This window comes from Felis catus, chromosome A2, assembly GCF_018350175.1.
Source record: "Felis catus isolate Fca126 chromosome A2, F.catus_Fca126_mat1.0, whole genome shotgun sequence".
Classification (NCBI taxonomy): domain Eukaryota; kingdom Metazoa; phylum Chordata; class Mammalia; order Carnivora; family Felidae; genus Felis; species Felis catus.
The window spans coordinates 17,991,542-18,011,146 of NC_058369.1; the positions used below are offsets into that span (position 1 = coordinate 17,991,542).

Genomic DNA, 19,605 nt, shown 5'->3' on the forward strand with positions numbered 1-19,605 from the left:
TCCAAAAACAATAAGTAAAAGAACATAGATGTTTCAACCTATTGTTTCATGTGAAACAGCAGATCCATTTTTTTTTTTTTAATTTTTTTAACGTTTATTTAGCTTTGAGACAGAGAGAGACAGCATGAACGGGAGAGGGTCAGAGAGAGAGGGAGACACAGAATCTGAAACAGGATCCAGGCTCTGAGCTGTCAGCACAGAGCCCGATGCGGGACTCGAACTCATGGACCGTGAGATCATGACCTGAGCCGAAGTCAGATGCTTAACCGACTGAACCACCCAGGCACCCCCAGCAGATCCATTTTTAATCACGAATCAAACCACCTTACAGGGAGTAATCATATTTATCCTTCTCTATATAACCTTTACTAAAGATATTCTATAAGAGACTTCATATTAGGTCAGTATTATATTTAACTATTTTAACAAATTCTATATTCTTTTAAAAAATGTTTATTTTTTATGAGAGAAAGAGTGTAAGCTGTGGAGGGGCAGCGAGAGAGAGAATCCCAAGCAGGCTTGGTGCTGAGAGCCTGACGCGTGGCTTGATCTCACAAACTGTGAGATTATGACCTGAGCCAAAATCAAGAGTTGGATATTTAACCAAATGAACCACACCCAGGTGCCCCTAAATATTCTATATTCTTAAAAAAAATTTTGAACAGAGAAATCTGGTGATGACGGATTTATGATAAGGACTACTCCTCCTATCTATTGGTCATTTTAGGTCTTCCTATCCATGAAATGGTATAATAACAATGGTCCTACAGACCTCCCCTTCCTGTGCTCTAGAAAGGAAGTTTTTTTCATATTCAACACCCACATGTATGTCTTTATCATGTATTCCCCCCACTTTCTACTAGGGGTATTTATCTTTTTCTTATGGATTTGTAGCCATTATTTCTCATATCATTAATTATGTAACAGATGCAAAGGCAATAGGAACAAGGAGAAATATACTAAATCCCTATCACTGGAGGGACTTAAACATGGGTCTTTGCCAGTCACATGCCTCCTATAACAATGACACCAGATACCAGACACACTTCCCATTTACAGCAAACAGCTACTTTCTGTGCCCGCACCTGGCATAACTTGCCTCGTCACACAGACTCACCTTGCTTCTGATCAGGATGCTCACCTCGCCGGACTCTATAATATAGAAGCTATCAGCCTTTTCACCCTGGAAAGGGAGAGGAGGTCATCAGAGCTATATATTGGCACAGGACACAGAAATAGATAATTTTCTCATTGCTCAAACTCCAATTTGTATTTATTTTCCAACTCTACAAATTAATCAGTGCCTAACAAATTCAGAACAAAATGAGAGGATCCTGGTCACCAGGGACTTCAGTCCAACTATGACTGACACATCTCTCACTTCCTAACATGGAATATTCACATTTCTCTCCACAAATATGCCCAGGCTGCCAACTGCGCACAGCATCACTATCTTTGCTGCTCATGTTAGTCTGCTATTGAAACCTGTGACTGGGACCAGTCGCCAAGGCTGCCACAGACAGTATCAAGGTGACTCCTGGCTACCTCTGGGCATGGGGCTCAAGGATAATGCAGCCCTCCAGAGGACAGTATGGATCTGAAGAAAGCCCTGCCTTGGGGAGGGAGGTACTGTGATGTGGGTTGATGTCAACATTATAAGCCTCAGGCTTTTCTTTCACTTGTTTGGATTTTAAACCACTTGGCTGAACCAGTCATTCAGGTAATTCAACAAGTAATTAAGTACTTACTATGTGCCAAGGCACTGTTCTAGGCATGTGAGACATATTAGTGGGCAAAACAAATATCCCTACCCTTGTGGAAATTACAGTCTAATATGGTAAACAAACTGTAAACAATCAACATAATGAATCAGCAAATTATACTGTTGTGTTGGAAGGCAATTAAATACTACAGGGAGGGAGCAATGTGGGATCTGGAGTGCTGGGGAAGGAGATGGCTACAGTATACAGCAGAGTTTCATCTGAGGGTGAGATCTGAGCAAAGGCTGGAATGAGGGGAGAGAGGCAAGCAGACACTGAGAAGAGGATTTCAGGCCAACTTCAGTATCTGACCCCTTCCTCTTAACGTTTGGGGCAACAACCATCTACACCGGATAATTCAATACTAGTCCTGTGTTCTCATTCCATGTGGGTCTTATGCCTTCAGTAGAGTCTATACTTCTTCTGAATTTTCCTAAGACTTAAGTGTCGTTGGCCACTGCACAGATCTCCAAGTGGACATCTTACAGCTGAGGCTGCCATTCTTGAGTAGTTAATCTAGTCCCAGTTCATTAGATAATAATCATTGCTTTATGTGAGTAAAAAGCACAGCTTTAAAAAGGGCTGTCTGTGGGTTTCTGTGCTGCCGTGTTGGGTAGGTACCCTGTACCCAGCAGAGCTAAATCAATATGAAGTTCTAGTGTTACCCAAATAGCTCCCTGAGAGTTGATGAAGGAAACTAAGGGGAAGCCAGAGGTTGGGTCACCAGGAGGTTGCTTCTAGGTCCAAGAAGGGAGTTTCACAAAGGAAGATGGGATTATCAGTGTTCAGTGCTGTTGGAGGTCAAGATAAAGATTCAAATGTGTGCGGGGCGCCTGGGTGGCTCAGTCAGTTAAGCGTCCGACTTCAGCTCAGGTCGTGATCTCACGGTCCGTGAGTTCGAGCCCCGTGTCGGGCTCTGTGCTGACAGCTCAGAGCCTGGAGCCTGTTTCAGATTCTGTGTCTCCCTCTCTCTGACCCTCCCCCATTCATGCTCTGTCTCTCTCTGTCTCAAAAATAAATAAACGTTAAAAAAAAATTAAAAAGAAAAGATTCAAATGTGCAGAAACATTCTGGTGACCAAGTAGAGGGTGGTGAGTGGTAGGGATGAGCCACAAAAGTGACAGGTGGTGAAGGGTGGTACCTGAGCTCTTTTTGTTTAGATAGATGTGTAACAGCCATAATTTACAGTGCTAATTTTTCAAGGCTTCAGCCTGATGAATTTTTACACATTTATGCACCTGTGTGACCACCTCCTGGATCAAAACAGAAAACCTTTCTGGCCTCCAAAAGGGTCCTTATCGAGTCAAAACTACCATTGCTCCGACTATTAGGTGACCGTATCTGACTTCTCTCCTTGCAGTTTTCCTTAATTCCGGTTAAGGAAAGTAAAGCTGTTCCTGAACTTCATATAAATGGAATCCTACATGGCCTATCATGTCTGGCTTCCTCTGGTCCACACTGTGAGACCACACTTCTTTTTTTTTTTTTTTTTTTTTTTTCAACGTTTTTTATTTATTTTTGGGACAGAGAGAGACAGAGCATGAACGGGGGAGGGGCAGAGAGAGAGGGAGACACAGAATCGGAAACAGGCTCCAGGCTCTGAGCCATCAGCCCAGAGCCCGACGCGGGGCTCGAACTCATGGACCGCGAGATCGTGACCTGGCTGAAGTCGGACGCTTAACCGACTGCGCCACCCAGGCGCCCCGAGACCACACTTCTAATATGCCTGGCTGTGAAAGGGATGAGAAGCTGGTAGCTGGAGCGAAAACAGTGAGTGGAGGAACATGAGTGTATCCTGAAGAAAGACTCAGGCATGTCTACAGGGTGTGAAGAATGAGCCTGATGAACAGGGGAGCTCAAATAAAAGAGAATCTGCTAACAATGCTGTGCTCTGCTAACAGAGCTCACTCCCAGCAGGCACTCTGGTGAGTACCACATGTGCACTGACTGCTTCATGCAATTGCCCAAGAAGTCAATACAATTGGTACTATTACTACCCCATTTTACAGATGAGTTTCCTCAGAAGCTCAGAAGATAAATAACTGTCATAGGAGGTAGAGGAATAGCTGGTGGATTCAAGGTTGAGAGGAAATGGGAAGAAATATTATCCTGACCACGAGGAACAATGAGGCTTGCCTAGGTAAAAGCTCTTCTCTTTCTCTGGACCAGAGGAAGGACCATCTCTGATCCTCTTTTTTAAATTTTTTTTTTTTTAATGTTTATTATTTTTGAGAGACAGAGGGAGAGCAAGCAGGGGAGGGGCAGAGAGAGGGAGACACAGAATCTGAAGCAGGCTCCAGGCTCTGAGTTGTCAGTACAGAGCCCAAAGCGGGGCTCGAACCCACGAACCATGAGAACATGACCCGAGCCGAAGTCGGATGCTTAACCAACTGAGCCACCAAGGCGCCCCTGAGCCTTTTAATTTTACTAATTTGCTAATACATCACCTGAAAGGATTATCATAGTTCACAAACAATTTAAGAAGAAAAAATTAAGGGGCGCCTGGGTGGCTTGGTCGGTTATGCGTCCGACTTCAGCCCAGGTCATGATCTCACAGTCCGTGAGTTCGAGCCCCGCATCGGGCTCTGTGCTGACAGCTCAGAGCTTGGAGCCTGCTTCGGATTCTGTGTCTTCCTCTCTCTTTGCCCCTCCCCTGTTCATGCTCTCTCTCTCTCTGTCTCAAAAATAAATAAACATTAAAAAAAAATTAAAAAAAAGAAGAAAAAATTAAAAATGAAACCATGAATGATGATACGATCAACTGAAAATGGTCTATTTTTGAGGCATCTGAGGGGTACTGTTTGCATTTCCAGCCTCATGAAACAGCCTGGTTAGGCTGAGACAGAGATGGGCCAGGAGAGATATTTCCTGCCTCCCTCAGGTCCAGTGATAGATAGTGCATGCAAGCTGGCTATTCAGACTTTGCAGGATGCCTCTCAGTTTTTAGGGGAGACAGAGCAGAATGAGATGACTACCCCAGTAGCAAAAAACAGGAGCTCAATGGAAGAATGTCCCTGCTTTTCAAATTGTTAAGTCTGCTAATAGCATCTGAGTATACATCTCACAGAAAGAACATTCCATTGTACATTTAGGAGTAAAGAAGCCGGACTATATTTTACATTTTTTAAAAAGTTTATTTATTTATTTTGAGAGAGAGGGGGACCACAAGAGAGAGAGGGAGAGAGACATAATCCCAAGCAGGGTCCTCACTGTCAGCACAGAGGCCAATGTGGGGCTCAAACTCATGAACTACAAGATCATGACTTGAGCCAAAGTCGGACACTTAACTGACTGAGCCATCCAGGTACTGCTATTTTACATTTTTATAATTTTTTTATTAAAACATTTTTTTCTTAACGTTCATTTATTTTTGAGAGAGAGAGACACACACAGAGTGCGACGGGGGAGGGGCAGAGAAAGAGAGGAAGACACAGAATCCGAAACAGCTTTTGGATTCTGAGCTGTCAGCAGAGCCTAATGTGGGACTTAAACTCGAAAATGGCGAGATCATGACCTGAGACGAAGTCAGACGCTCAACCAACTGAGCCACCCAGGTGCCCTCCTATTTTATATTTTTTGTGAACATATCAGGTGTTTCAATAAACAGCTTCTGAATGTCTACGTGGCAGGCACTGACTATGTTATCATCCATATGCTAAAATTCACTGGGCTTTGTATTAAATAAATGTCTTTTTTTCACAAATGATGATATAGGATCCATATCCCATCCTAAGAATAACCGAAACTCTAATTCAGGACATGGTATGGTACTTCCTTTTTTTTTTTTTAATGTTTATTTATTTTTGAGAGAGAGAGAGAGAGTGAGCACAAGCTGGGGAATGGCAGAGAGAGAGGGAGACACAGGATCCAAAGCAGGCTCCAGGCTCTGAGCTGTCAGCACAGAGCCCAACGCAGGGCTCTAATCCACGAACCTCCAGATCATGACCTGAGCCGAAGTCAGACGCTTAACCGACTGAGCCACCCAGGCACCCCAACAAAATGGTACTTCAATGCTGAATACATGAAACATACTTTTTATAAAGTACAAACCAACTTCTGTCCATATCATCCAGAGAACAGGTAAAACATTCCATCAATTAGGATAAATGAGCAAATTATGAAAACACTACAAAGTATATAAACATAACATTAAAAAAAAAAACCCAGAGATAAAAATTTGTGTTGATGAACTTGAAAGGATGAAATAAAAGAAAACTCTGAAGTGGGCAGCTGGCCAGGGGCCTCCCTGACAGCATATGTGGTCTAGAGAACACCTAGAGACAGGCAGAGATGCACACTAGCCTCCCACCAGCCCCTGCAATAAGCAGTGGCTTCTGTTCTTTCCACAGCATCTGGGCCCTTGCTGGACACCTGCATTAGCAAGGCACCCACCCTCAGACATAATGACCTGTGAAGAAAGCTGGGCTGTAGGAAGAAGCTGGTGGCATGCCGGTGCTGAAGAGTCACAGCATCCAAGCACAACTGTCCAAGGGGGCTTAGGGCAGCAATCTCTAAATGCTGATGACCATCACTGATCTTCAGGGATGTAGGGAAACTTCTCTTGGTTTCAGCTCAGGTCATGATCTTACGGTTTGTGGGTTCGAGAACCTGCACTGGGCTCTGTGCTGGCCGCCTGGAGCCTGCCTGGGATTCTCTCTCTCTCCCTTTCTCTCTGCCCCTCCTGTGCTCTCTCTCTCAAAATAAATAAATAAACTTAAAAAATACTAAAATGCCCATATTGGAAAAAGAAGACAGGCTAGAAAGTGAAAAGCTAAGCAACCAATTCAAGAGAACTGGGGAAAAAATAGCAAAACGAAGTCGAAGAAAGGAAATGAGATAAAGACAGAAAGTAATGAAATAGAAAACATTCAACCAGATTAATAAAAGGCAAAAAAGTGGTTCTTAAAACAGACTGAAAGAATTAGTAAGCCCCTTGCAAGATTGAACAATAAAAAAAAAAGAGAAGGCACAAAACGACAATATCAGGAATTAAGATGGGATCATTCTAGATGTTGTAGATACTTAAAAGGTGTTACAGGAACATTCTGACCTACTTTGTGCCAAAAACATTGAATTTTAGATAAAATGAATAAATCCCTAGCAAAATAGGTCTTACCCAAACACACTGAAGAATAGAAAACCTAAATAGTTTAACAATTAACAACTTAATTTGTGGTCAAAATCTTCCCACAGGGGCACCTGGGTGGCTCAGTTGGTTAAGCGTCTGACTCTTGGTTTTGGCTCAGGTTACGATCTCATGGTTCTGTGAGTTCAAGCCCTGTACTGGGCTCCACACCATCAGTATGGAGCCCGCTTGGGATTATCACTCTCCCTCTCTCTCTGCCTCTCCCTCTCTCTCTCTCTCTCTCTCTCTCTCTCTGAAATAAGTTAAAAAAACCTCTTCCCACAAAAGAAACATCACTAAGTTCCTTAAGATATCATACAAACTCCTCAGATAATAGTAAGAGAATAGAATCCCATTACGATTCTAACACCCTGATATCAAAATCTGACGAGGCTGCTATAAGAAAGGAAAATTACGTATCAGCCTCACTTGGGAACACAGCCAGAAAATCTTTTTTTTTTTTTTTAATTTTTTTAACGTTTTTTTAAATTTATTTTTGAGACAGAGAGAGACAGAGTATGAACAGGGCAGGGGCAGAGAGAGAGGGAGACACAGAATCGGAAGCAGGCTCCAGGCTCCGAGCCGTCAGCCCAGAGCCCGACGTGGGGCTCGAATTCACGGACCGCGAGATCGTGACCTGGCTGAAGTCGGACACTTAACTGACTGAGCCACCCAGGCGCCCCATGAAAATCTTAAACAAAATATTAACAAATTGGATTCATCAACATATGAAATGGATACTACACAATGGCCAAGTCAGTTTATCTTATCTCAGCAACACAAGGCTGCTTTAAGATTTGAAAATCAAATCAATGTAATCACTGAAGTCTTGTTAATAACAGCTAAAAACTAGAAACACACCTAATCTCCATCAGCAGTGGGAAGGCAAATAGTTTATTTACATGCTGGAATACTATACAGCAATGAAAACCAACAAACTACAGCTGCACACAACAATGTGGGTGAATGTTGAGCAAAAGAAGGTACAAATAAAAGAATACATACATTCTAATTCCAATTTAGAAATTAAAGAAAAAGACAGCAAGACTTAGCCATATTGTTTATACACAGGTGGTAAAAATTATAAAGCAAAGCAAATATATGACTATGATAAAAGTCAGCATAGAGACATAGTGGAGGTCTGTGACTAGGAAGGGCAGAGCAGCTTCTGAGGTGTGAGGGTATTTCTCTGAAAACATCTAAAAAGTAAATTTCTGGATTATAGAATAAATTCAGCTTTATAGAATAAGGATAAACTTCTCTCAAAAGGAGTTCAGCTAAGTTATTCTCCTATTCACTGTGAATAAAAATTCCTGCTACATCTTGGAATTATCAGATTCTTACCTTTTGCCAAACTAATAGGTATGAAAATAGTTCTCACTGGGGAGCCTGGGTGGCTCAGTTGGTTAAGCATCCAACTTTGGCTCAGGTCATGATCTCACGGTTTGTGAGTTTGAGCCCCATGTTGGGCTCTGTGCTGACAGCTCAGAGCCTAGAGCCTGCTTTAGATTCTGTGTCTCCCTCCTCTCTGCCCCTCCCCTGCTCTCACTCTGTCTCTCTCTCAAAAATAAATAAACATTAAAAAATTAAAAAAAAAAAGTTCTCATTGTGGCTTTTAATTTGCATTTCCTTGATTACTCAATGAAGCTGAAACCAATTCATTTTTCACTGATGCCAGAACTATACTCTGAGAACACAATTCTCATAATGATATCCTTCCTCTCTCTCAAAAACCTTTGAAAATGCTTTTCAAACATTTCACCAAGTTTTTTTTTTAATTTCTTTAAGTTTATTTATTTATTTTTGAGAGAGAGAGAGAGAAAGCAGGGGAGGGGCAGAGAGGGAGAGAATCCCAAGCAGACTCTGCACTAATCCTGATGGGGGCTCAAACTCACGAACCATGAGATCATGACCTGAGCTGAAGTTAAGAGTTGGTCACTTAACCGACTGAGCCACCCAGGCGCCCCTTCAAGTGTATTTTTGTATACTAGCAATAAATAATTAGAAACTGAAGAAAGGAAAACCACTTACAATATCGTAAAAAATGTAAAATATCCAGGTATAAATTTAACAAAGATGTGTACGACTTGAAAAGTATAAAATACTACAGAGAAAAAGTAAAAGGTAACCTAGGGGCATCTGGGTGGCTCAGTCGGTTAAGCGTCCGACTTCAGCTAGGTTATAATCTTATAGTTCATGGATTCAAGCCCCACATTGGGCTCTCTGCTGTCAGCACAGAGCTCACAGTGGATCCTCTGTCTCCCTCTCTCTCTGTCGCTCCCTTGTGCTTGCTCTCTCTTTCAAAAATAGACATTAAAAAAAAAATGACCTACATAGAGATATACTAAGTTCATGAACCACTGACAGTAAGCTTTTTTGATTAGAATGTAAGTGACTGACACCAAGCTTTCGATTATTGAGGCAACCATTTCAAAGACACCTACCTTGAATAAACATATTGCCAGCCACACTAAATAAAGAGCCAGGCTGCCCCACCTATGAAGTCTCCCTTTTATTTTAAATCTTTATTTATTTATTTTGAGAGAAAGAGAGAGAGAGAGAGAGAGAGAGAGAGAGAGAGAGAGAGAGCCCGCGCGAGCGCGAGCGCACGAGCGGGGGAGGGGCAGAGAGAATCCCAAGCAGGCTCTGTGCTGTCAGCACAGAACCTGATGCAGGGCTTGAACTCACAAACCATGAGATCATGACCTGTGCTGAAATAAACAGTTGGACGCTTAACTGACTGAACCATCCAGGTGCCCCATGAAGTTTCTCTTTCAGAAAGCCCTGAGAAATGCAGAAAACTGACCACTTGAGGGACCCCACTTTTCTCTTCCCACAACCCTAATTCCTGCTCTTACGTTTTAAATTTGCCAATAAAGAGTGAACCTGCCAAACCCTGGGCAGCCCACCCTCATCCCCAATAAAGACAGAATTCCAGGTCCCCCACCCCCACCCTGTGACCTCACTGTGTGGCCCTGGGTGTGCCATATACCCTCCAGGATCTGTGAGTAATAAACTTTGTTTTTTCAAAGTTCCTTCATGGTTGTTGCTAAGCCTTGCAGTCATAACAAGAACCACAAGGGCCAGTCCAGACACAACACTGGCTCTGGAGAAATGTCTGTGGGGACTTTTGAGAGGTGGTACAGGACGAGGTGAATGCCCCAGGCATTCCTAGCTGACAGCATCACTACTGATGGCCTGAGACTGACACAGAACACTCACTATTGTTACAATGTCAATTTCTCCCCAAATTGATCTATAGTTTCAACATAATCTCCCCTGAAAAATCTCATTGGTAGAAAGTATTAAGCTGGTTCTAAAATATATACAGAAATGCAAAGAGCATTGAGGAGCCAAAATAATTATGAAAAAGAACAAAAATTTTGGAGGGCTTAAACTATCTGATTTTAAGACTTAGTATAAAAAGTTTTTATAATCAAGACAGTGCAGTATTGGCACAGAGACAGACATGTAGATCAATGGAACAGAGACCAGAAATAGACCCAAAAACATACGGCCAAATAGTTTTCAGTACAAGTGTCAAGGCAACAAGATAGGATAATCTTTCCAACAAATGGTACTGGAACAATTGGACATCCACATGCAAAACCTTGTAAAAACCTTACAACAGTATAAAAATTAACTCAAAATGGATCACAGATCTAAATGTAGGAGTTAAAACTAGGAGATATCTATAACCACTCTGCTCAACATACTAGCATGTGGCTATGGAGCACTTGAAATATGGCTTCTATAGATTTAGGTGTGCTGTAAGTACAAAATATACATTGGATTTTGAAGACTGAGGAAAAAAAGAATATAAAATATTTCATCATTAAATTTTTATATCACTTAGACGCTGAAGTGGTATTATTTAAAGATATTAAGTTAAATATGTCATATTATTAAAATTAAGTTCACCTTTTGAAAAAAACTTGGCTGCTAAAAAAATTTTAAATTACATCTGTGTCACATGATATTTATTGAATGGTGGCCTAAAGGTAAACATTATGAGAAAATTTTATTGACCTTGCAAAGATTCTTTTAAAATAGGACACAAGAAGAATGAATTGCAAGAGAAAAAAAAAAAACTACAAACTAGACTCTTCAAAATTAAAAACTTTTGCTTTTTAAAAACTGCCATTAAGAAAATTAAGAGACAAGGCACTGCCACAGCTTGGAAGAAATATTTGCCAATCATCTGTCTGATAAATGATATGTACTTAGAACACATAAAGAACTCTTACGACTTAATAATAAGAAGCCAAATCACCTAACTGTAAACAGGGCAAAAGATTTACAAAAACTTCACCAAAGAAAACATAAGGATGGCAAGCAGTCACAGCAAAAGATGCGGCAAATGCAAATTAAAACCAAAATGAGACACCACTTCATACCCACTAGAATGGCTAAAAGTAAAAAGACTGTTGATACTAAATGTTGATGAGGATGCATAGCAACTGGAATTCTGGTACAGTGCTGGGAGGATGCAGAGTGGTAGAGGCATTTTAAAAACGGTTTGGCAGGTTGTTAAATATGCTTTTACCATATGGCTTAGCAATTCCATAAAAACATATATCCACACAAAGACTTGTATAAAAGTGTCCACTGCAGCTCTATTCATGATTGCCCCAAACTGGAAAGACCTCCAATTCCCTCAACTGGTGAATGGAAAGATAAATTATGGTATATCCATACAGTGGAATACTACTTAGCAATAAAAATAAACTATCTGCTGACACATACAACATGAAAAAAATCTCAAAAACATTGTGCTAAGAAATCAGACACAAAAGACCACATTATGATTGCATGTATACGAAATTCTAGAAAAGGAACTTCTGTAGTGTTGAAAAGCAAATCAGTAGCTTCCAGGAATAAGGGGGTGGAGCAGGGGATTGACTACAAATACACGTGAGGAAACTTCTTGGGGTGATGGAAATGCCCTGTACTATGATTGCAGGGGTGGCTACAAAACTCTAGAATTGTACACTTAAATTTGGTGATTTTATTGTATATAAAATACACTGTAACAAAGCTGCCAAAACAAGCAGAACAACATAAAGCACAGTTTCTAATTCAGGAGGTCTGGGGTGGGGCCCAAGAACTTCATTTCTAATGATTCCTATCAAGTTCCCAGATGACACTGATGCTGCTGTTCTTGGGACCTCACCTGGAAACCCCTGTCTAGGGACACTGTCAAAAGGGGTCTATAATAAGCTGAGGTCATCTTAATTTGTGCCCATTCGGCACCATCTAGCACTCTCATCTTCAAGAGCACAGACACTCCAGAGAACACTGTAGCTTCTCATACCTCTTGACATACCTTCTAAAAACCTGCTGACATACCTCCTGAAGGCCTGGGGCTTTCAGGATGACATGAAGGCCCTTTGGGAGTAAATTAAAGCATCTCAGGTTCAGAAGCAAATGTGACTAGTCAACAGGTCCCATTCCTGCAACTCAGTGCTACATTCTTACCATACCAGGACACCTGTCCTGGAACACAGCTCACACCCACAGGCCTTGTTCATATTGTTCTCTTGCCCTGAAAGACCTTTCCCTGACCTCAACTGCTGAAGCTGCACTTATTCTTTAAGCCCAGCCCAAATGGCATTTCCCCTACAAAACATTACAGAATACTTCCTTTCCTACATTCTCACTGTCATTTACACATTCCTTCATTATAGTGTTTATATCTGGTCCTACTTGTATATTGTAATAAGTGTTTAGAGAATCAAACTAATTTCTAATTGAAGGAACTATTAACAGCAGGAGTCCTAAAAAACAAAGGCATTTCAAAAGGCCATATAGTTTTTTTGTTAGTCCTTTTTCTCTGGGAGTTTCTCTCTCGCCTGCTGTGATTAATAAGCCTGGTACAGGGGTGGGCTCAGGATTTAGGCTTCACCAATCTGTCTTTCCTCCTCCTAGCCCCAGCTCTGGCTTCATAATGGGGAACACTATCCAACCCAGGCCAACCAGGTATCTTCCCAGTGCTCTTACCAAACCACAGGCAGAAGTTTACACCTGGAGAAGTCTTTACACATAATTAAAAACATCATCATAGCAGACAAGGAAAATTATTACACAGTATTCGTCACAACGATCCAGGTCACTGTGTGATGATCCTCACAGCATCCAAGAGTCACAAGAGAGAAAGGCACAAAGGAAACATTAAAGACAACTTACAAATCTGATCAATTACTGAGGACTGAAGGCTGGCTTGTGTTGGATTGGCTAAGAGGGCACCTTTGTGCCAAACATAGAAGGTAAAGGGCACAACCCTTCAACTTTCTCCAGACTTTAACACCAACGGATGAAGTTTACTCAGGGTCAAAAGAGAACTATGTCCAAAAGAACAAACACCAGAAGCCACAGAAAGGTGACTGGAGGCAAGAGACGTGCATATGTCCGTGAGAGGAACATCAACGGGCTTCAGAGGACTCTGCAGGAAGTGTGCCCTAGTAGATGGCAACATGAGCTCCCAAAGTGAGAGGACAAGGGTTGCACTAGTCCTTCAGGAGGGTTGACTCTCTCAGGAAAGGAGCTGCACAGGGCCCTACTCACCTGTGTGATTATGCGCTCTCCGTCCTTATAGATCTTCTCTCCTATTACATCCACAATCTTCATTCGTTCTGACACCTGAAACAATGGACATACTCACAAACTCTAAGGAAAAGACCTCAACTGAAAGTCACAAATAATATCTATACAACACAGAAATGGGTTAGAATAGTACAATTTGAAAGCTTAATAGATTGGTTTTAAATCTTAAATCTCCATAAACAGACTTTTATTCATACACTTTACCTCTAGTGATTTAAGGAGGGGCACAGATTCAATAAATGATTCAAACATCCTTCTCTTTTTTGCATTGTTTTTCACTATGATTCTTCTAAAAGTCACACGGTCCTACAAGAAAGAACATGAAAATTCTGGTAAATGCCTCTGTAAGAGAACATCTATGGATGGTTTAATTAACTGGGTGACAGCAAATATCAGAGGACCATGGAATGTACCGGGCCAACTGAGTGTTTGATGACATTTTAATCTGAGTCAATGCTGGAAGAAAAAGACTTGGAGCTTGTTGTGTCAGACAGATGTCCCACACATCATTGCTTGCTATCTGGTACTCCATGAGTGCCACCTATGGGTCATAAATAGAATACGAAATACAAAACTCCCAATCGAATACTTGTAAGCTCACAGTCATTGTTCGATGTGAAAAGATGCACCTTTAGAAAAAGGAGATAAAACAATCTGAGGGCTCTTGCCCTGAAAGACTTTACAATCTCAATGGGGAGACAATATAAAATATTGGGAATAAAAAAGCTACAGTCCAAGACAGCATATGAAATGTGCTAGGTGAACTATAAAGACAAGAGTTAGTGTCATGAGAATTCTCAGGAGGGAGAGAGTGTCCCTAGTCACAGTTAGGCTGGAGTAATCAAAGATAGTCTTGTTGCAAAAATATAAATTTTGGGGAGACCTAGAGTAAGGGGAGGATTTAAATTAATGGAGAGAGAGGGGAGGCAGGAATGTGAAAGGTCACTCGACCCCAGCAAGTCATGGAGACAGCTAACCAGAGCTATAGCCAGGCTCCTCTCAGATACGTGTATATGTGTGTAGGGAGGGACACACAGTCAGGAGAAGGTTAATTGCTTAGTTTTAGGTTTCTTGTATCTAAGTTAATTGTACCTTTTGTCCACCTCAGGCTGTCAGGAGTAGAAAGATTTTTTTTTCTTTCAGAGTACATAAAGAAATCCTAAAGGCCAGCAGAATGAAACACAGCAAGGGGGTTAGGACATGTTTAACTGTAGGTTTTCTATTTTAGTATTCTCTATGATGGGGTGGTAGTGGGGTGGAGACACCACACAGAAGACAACTGAGTTGAGATCACCCAGGAGCCTTTTAAAAATATAGATGCCCAGGTCCACCCTAGATCTGTTGCTTTATGATTCTCCTCTCCCTCTGCAGGGCCTACACATGAGTTCACAGCTTTGCTGCTCAGAACATTGTCTATCTGTATCAGGCCATTGTCACCGTAAAACTGGCTCAGATTAGAGGGAACGTACTTGTGCACAGAACTAATTAAAAAGTCCTGCATCTCTTGCTGCCTGCCTGCTTTCCTCCTCATGGACCCATTGTGCAGAAGGTGCTGACCACACAGCCCCCAGGAGTTCTAGACCCACACCCCCCAACTCCCAGGCCTGGGGAATGCAGGCATTTCTCTTCCCTAGAGGTTTCAATCAGATTTTGGCCTGACTCTCCTTGGCTCACGCTGGGTCCCCTGCGCTAGATGAACTAACTAATCATATGGCTGGGCAGTTTGCACTGTGCCTGGCCAGGCTGGACTCATGTGTCCCCTGGGCTGGGGTGGAGTAGGAAGGAGAGGGAAGGCTCCCCTGGAAAGATGCTGGGCCACAACAGACCCTAGGGTTTCTGATGCGCAGCCAGACTGAAGTACACCAACCAGATACAGCCATGTTGGGGACCACGCAGTCACAGGCATGACACCCCCTCCCTTACATCCCCCCCAAGTGTTAGAGGCATGCAGCTCCCTGAGAGTTGAAACTCTGTTCAACCTGGTGCCCAAGCCCTGCAAACCTCTAACCCCAGCCCCATGGCTTCCCTGGCTAGGACTGCCATATCCTAAAATGGAAATAATACGCACCTCTGAGGGCACAGACAGGCCTTATACTCCTAGCATGAGCTATGGCGGACTGCAACCCTCCCTCTCAACTGCTGTACAAGTCATGTCTGCTCTCCAGTATATAGCCAAATTCTGCTCCATTTCTTCTCCATCTGTCTGCTTGAAAAGAGCCATTCAATCTTGGATTGTTCTAATGGGTTGCATCATTTGCCACTACTTTTTTAAAGTCCAAGGTTAGGGATGTATCATTTAAAATATTACTGTCATACTGTGGAATATTACTCTACTATCTTTAGACTTCAGTTTCTACATGTTTTCTGGGCCAATCTAGGCATGAGTGCTATGGAAAGAGAACAAGCAATCAGAAGTGAGAAAATGGAAATTATAAAATTCTCTTCCTTCTCTTTGAGTAGGCATTGTCAGAAAAATCCAGTATTTAAAACACCTACCTATAAAGTCACAAAGATTGCTACAATTGCAATAGCAAACTCTTTCTAGCTGAAGAGAAAACAACTGATAGCTCTCACAGTGACTTATTTGTGTTCCAACCCTTTCTATGTGTACTTCCATCCTTCTGCTATGCAAGGCCAGCTCCCGTGGCTGCAGAGGGCATGAAAAAGCACCAGACACCAAGCCAGCTTTCTGGGAACTTCCAATGGAGCTGTGAAGAGGAAACTTGAACTGTGAAATAGTGGCTCCAGCAGGCAGCAAGTGTTCAGAGTCCAGCAAAGAGCCTGAAGTTTAAAAAAGAGAAGGAATGCCGCCCTCTCCTGTGACTGCAAGTGTTCCCTAAGACGGTTTCTATCGACTTCTACTCTAGCAAAACAAAGTGGGAGCAGGGACTAAGTGTAGTGGTCATGGTGGCGGCTGCCCCCAGTAAGGGAAAGAAAGTAGAACCCAACTTGAGAAACTCAAGTGACAATACCCCCCTGCTTTGGCCTCAGAAGGCATTTCCAAGGCCTTACAAGTTACAAGTAAGAAGTCAGGCTGTAGAGGACGTTCTGGGAGTCACTATCCTGGAGGCGGTTCTAAAGCTTTTGAGAGGGCTTGGGCTATTAAGTACGTGAACAAAGAGGGAGAAAAGCAGAGGCCAGAAGGGCATATATATATATATTTAAGTTTATTTTTTTTTTAATTAAAAAAAATTTTTTTTCAACGTTTATTTATTTTTGGGACAGAGAGAGACAGAGCATGAACGGGGGAAGGGCAGGGAGAGAGGGAGACACAGAATCGGAAGCAGGCTCCAGGCTCTGAGCCATCAGCCCAGAGCCCGACGCGGGGCTCGAACTCACAGACCGCGAGATCGTGACCTGGCTGAAGTCGGATGCTTAACCGACTGCGCCACCCAGGCGCCCCTATTTAAGTTTATTTTTGAGAGAGAGAGAGAAAGAGGGAGAACCAGCAGGGAAGGGAGGGGCAGACAGAGAGGGGGACAGAAGATCTGAAGCAGGCTCCACGCTGACAGCAGACAGCGGGATGCTGGGCTCAAACTCATGAACCATGAGATCACGACCTGAGATAAGTCAGATGCTTAACCAACTGAGCCACCCAGGTTCAGAAGGGCATATTGTTAGGCCACTTAAGACAGAAGCGAAAGGAAGAAAAGACTGCAAAGGATAAGGCTAGAAAGTAGAAAGACAAGGCAGAGATGTCAGGAGAGGAAGCTTCAGGACGAGAATGGTGATAAGCAGCACCACGATCATGGAGAGCAGGTGTCCCCATTCTGCAGCACCTACCTTGTGTGGCACCAAGGCTGCCTGTCTTATGCCCCTGCTGAATTCTCATACCCCAACCATGAGGCAGGTGCTTTTACAGTTCAATTTGTTAAAAAATATTTTTTTTTCTATTGAGACTTTCTCTTTGACCCAGAGGTTATTTGGGAATGTGTTGTTTAATTTCCAAGTGTTTGGAGATTTTCTGGTTATCTGTTATTAATTCCTGGATTTCTTCCAGTGTGGTTAGAGAATATGCTGTCTGATTTCAACTTTTAAATTTGTCAAGTTTTATTTTATATGACAGGATATGGTCTGTCTTGGTGAATGTTCCATAGGCTTGATTGAAAAGAATGTGTATTCTACTGTTGTTGTATGGAGTGTCCTATAGATTTCAATTAGATCTTTTTGGTTGACGATACTGTTAAGTTCTTCCACATCCTTCCTGATTTTCTGTCTAGTTGTTCCACCAACTTTGGAGACAGAAGTGTTGAAGTCTACACTTCAGCAGACTAATTGTGGATTTGCCTATTTCTTCTTTCAATTCTTTTTTTTAAATTTTTTTTTAATGTTTATTTATTTTTGAGACAGAGCATGAATGGGGGAGGGTCAGAGAGAGAGGGAGACACAGAATCGGAAGCAGGCTCCAGGCTCTGAGCCATCAGCCCAGAGCCCGACGCGGGGCTCGAACTCACGGAGTGTGAGATCGTGACCTGAGCTGAAGTTGGACGCTTAACCGACTGAGCCACCCAGGCACCCCTCTTCTTTCAATTCTTACTTCAGGTTTTGCTTCATGTATTTTGAAGCTCTGTTGTTTGGTGTATACATAGTTAGGATTGCTATGTCTTCTTGGCAGATTAAACCTTTCATTATTATGTAATGTTTATGTAATCTTTGTCCCCAGTAACTTTCTTTGCCATGAAGTCTATTTTATCTGATATTAATATAATTACTCCTGCTTTATTCTGGTTAATGTTTGCATGGTGTGTGTATATATATATTTCTATCCTTTTACTTGCAATATACTTACATCATTTATTTGAGTGAGTTTCATGCAGACTTGTCTCTGTCATTTAACTGGTATACTTAGATCATTATATTTACAGTAATTATTCATACATTAGGGCTTAAGTCTACCACTTTACTATATGTTTTCTGCTGTTCCCCTGTTTTATTTTTGTTTTTTGTTCCTCTGTATCATTTTCCTGTTATTCTTGTGAGTTACCTGAACACTTTTTAGAATTTGATTTATAGAACTTTTTATTTTATTTTTTATTTTTTAAAATTTACATCCACATTAGTTAGCATATAGTGCAACAATGATTTCAGGGGTAGCTTCCTTAATGCCCCTTACCCATTTAGCCCATCCCCCCTCCCACAACCACTCCAGTAACCCTCAGTTTGTTCTCCATATTTATGAGTCTCTTCTGTTTTGTCCCCCCACTTTTATATCATTTTTGTTTCCCTTCCATTATGTTCATTTGTTTTCTCTCTTAAAGTCCTCATATGAGTGAAGTCATATGATTTTTGTCTTTCTCTGAATGACTAATTTCACTTAGCATAATACCCTCCAGTTCCATCCATGTAGTTGCAAATGGCAAGATTTCATTCTTTTTGATTGCCGAGTAATACTCCATTGTATATATATACCACATCTTCTTTATCCATTCATCCATCGATGGACATTTGGGCTCTTTCTATACTTTGGGTATTGTTGATAGTGCTGCTATAAACATAGGGGTGCATGTGTCCCTTCAAAACAGCACACCTGTATCCTGTGGGTAAATACCTAGTAGTGGTCGTAGGGTAGTTCTATTTTTAGTTTTTTGAGGAAACTCCATACTGTTTTCCAGAGTGGCAGCACCAGCTTGCATTGCCACCAACAATGCAAAAGAGATCCTCTTTCTCCGCATCCTCGCCAATATCTGTTGTTGCCTGAGTTGTTAATGTTAGCCATTCTGACAGGTGTAAGGTGGTATGATTTATAGAGCTTTTGAGTACATCTGTTTGCACATAGTATTTTAGCAGTTGCTCTAGGCATTATACTTATATATGTAACTTATTACGGTTTACTTATGTCAACATTTTAGTAGTTTGAGTAAAGTGTAGAAGCTTTACTTCCATTTGGATCTCTTTACCCTCCCCCCTCCTTTTGAGTATAATTGTCTTAAATATTTCCTTTACGTACACAGAGAACCACATCAGACAAAAACTTTGCTTTAAGCATCTAAGATAATTTAGAAAACTCAGGGGAAGGACAGTCTTTTATATCTCCCCATAGTCTACTTCTGTTGTTCTTTCTTCATGTTCCAAATTTCCTTCTTGTATCACTTCCCTTCTCTATGAATAACTTCCTTT

The 19,605-nt window shown here is 41.8% G+C and overlaps 1 protein-coding gene across 1 annotated transcript in view; it reads right to left on the reverse strand.

The window, feature by feature from the left end:
- PRKAR2A (protein kinase cAMP-dependent type II regulatory subunit alpha) overlaps positions 1–19,605 on the reverse strand; it is a 113,093-nt gene that overhangs the window by 6,647 nt on the left and 86,841 nt on the right. The window contains exons 7-9 of the mRNA XM_011291413.4: positions 13,693–13,794; positions 13,450–13,524; positions 1,118–1,183 (exon numbers count right to left, since the gene is read on the reverse strand). Coding sequence (XP_011289715.1) covers positions 1,118–1,183; positions 13,450–13,524; positions 13,693–13,794 — 243 coding nt within the window. The remainder of the gene's footprint in view (positions 1–1,117; positions 1,184–13,449; positions 13,525–13,692; positions 13,795–19,605) is intronic.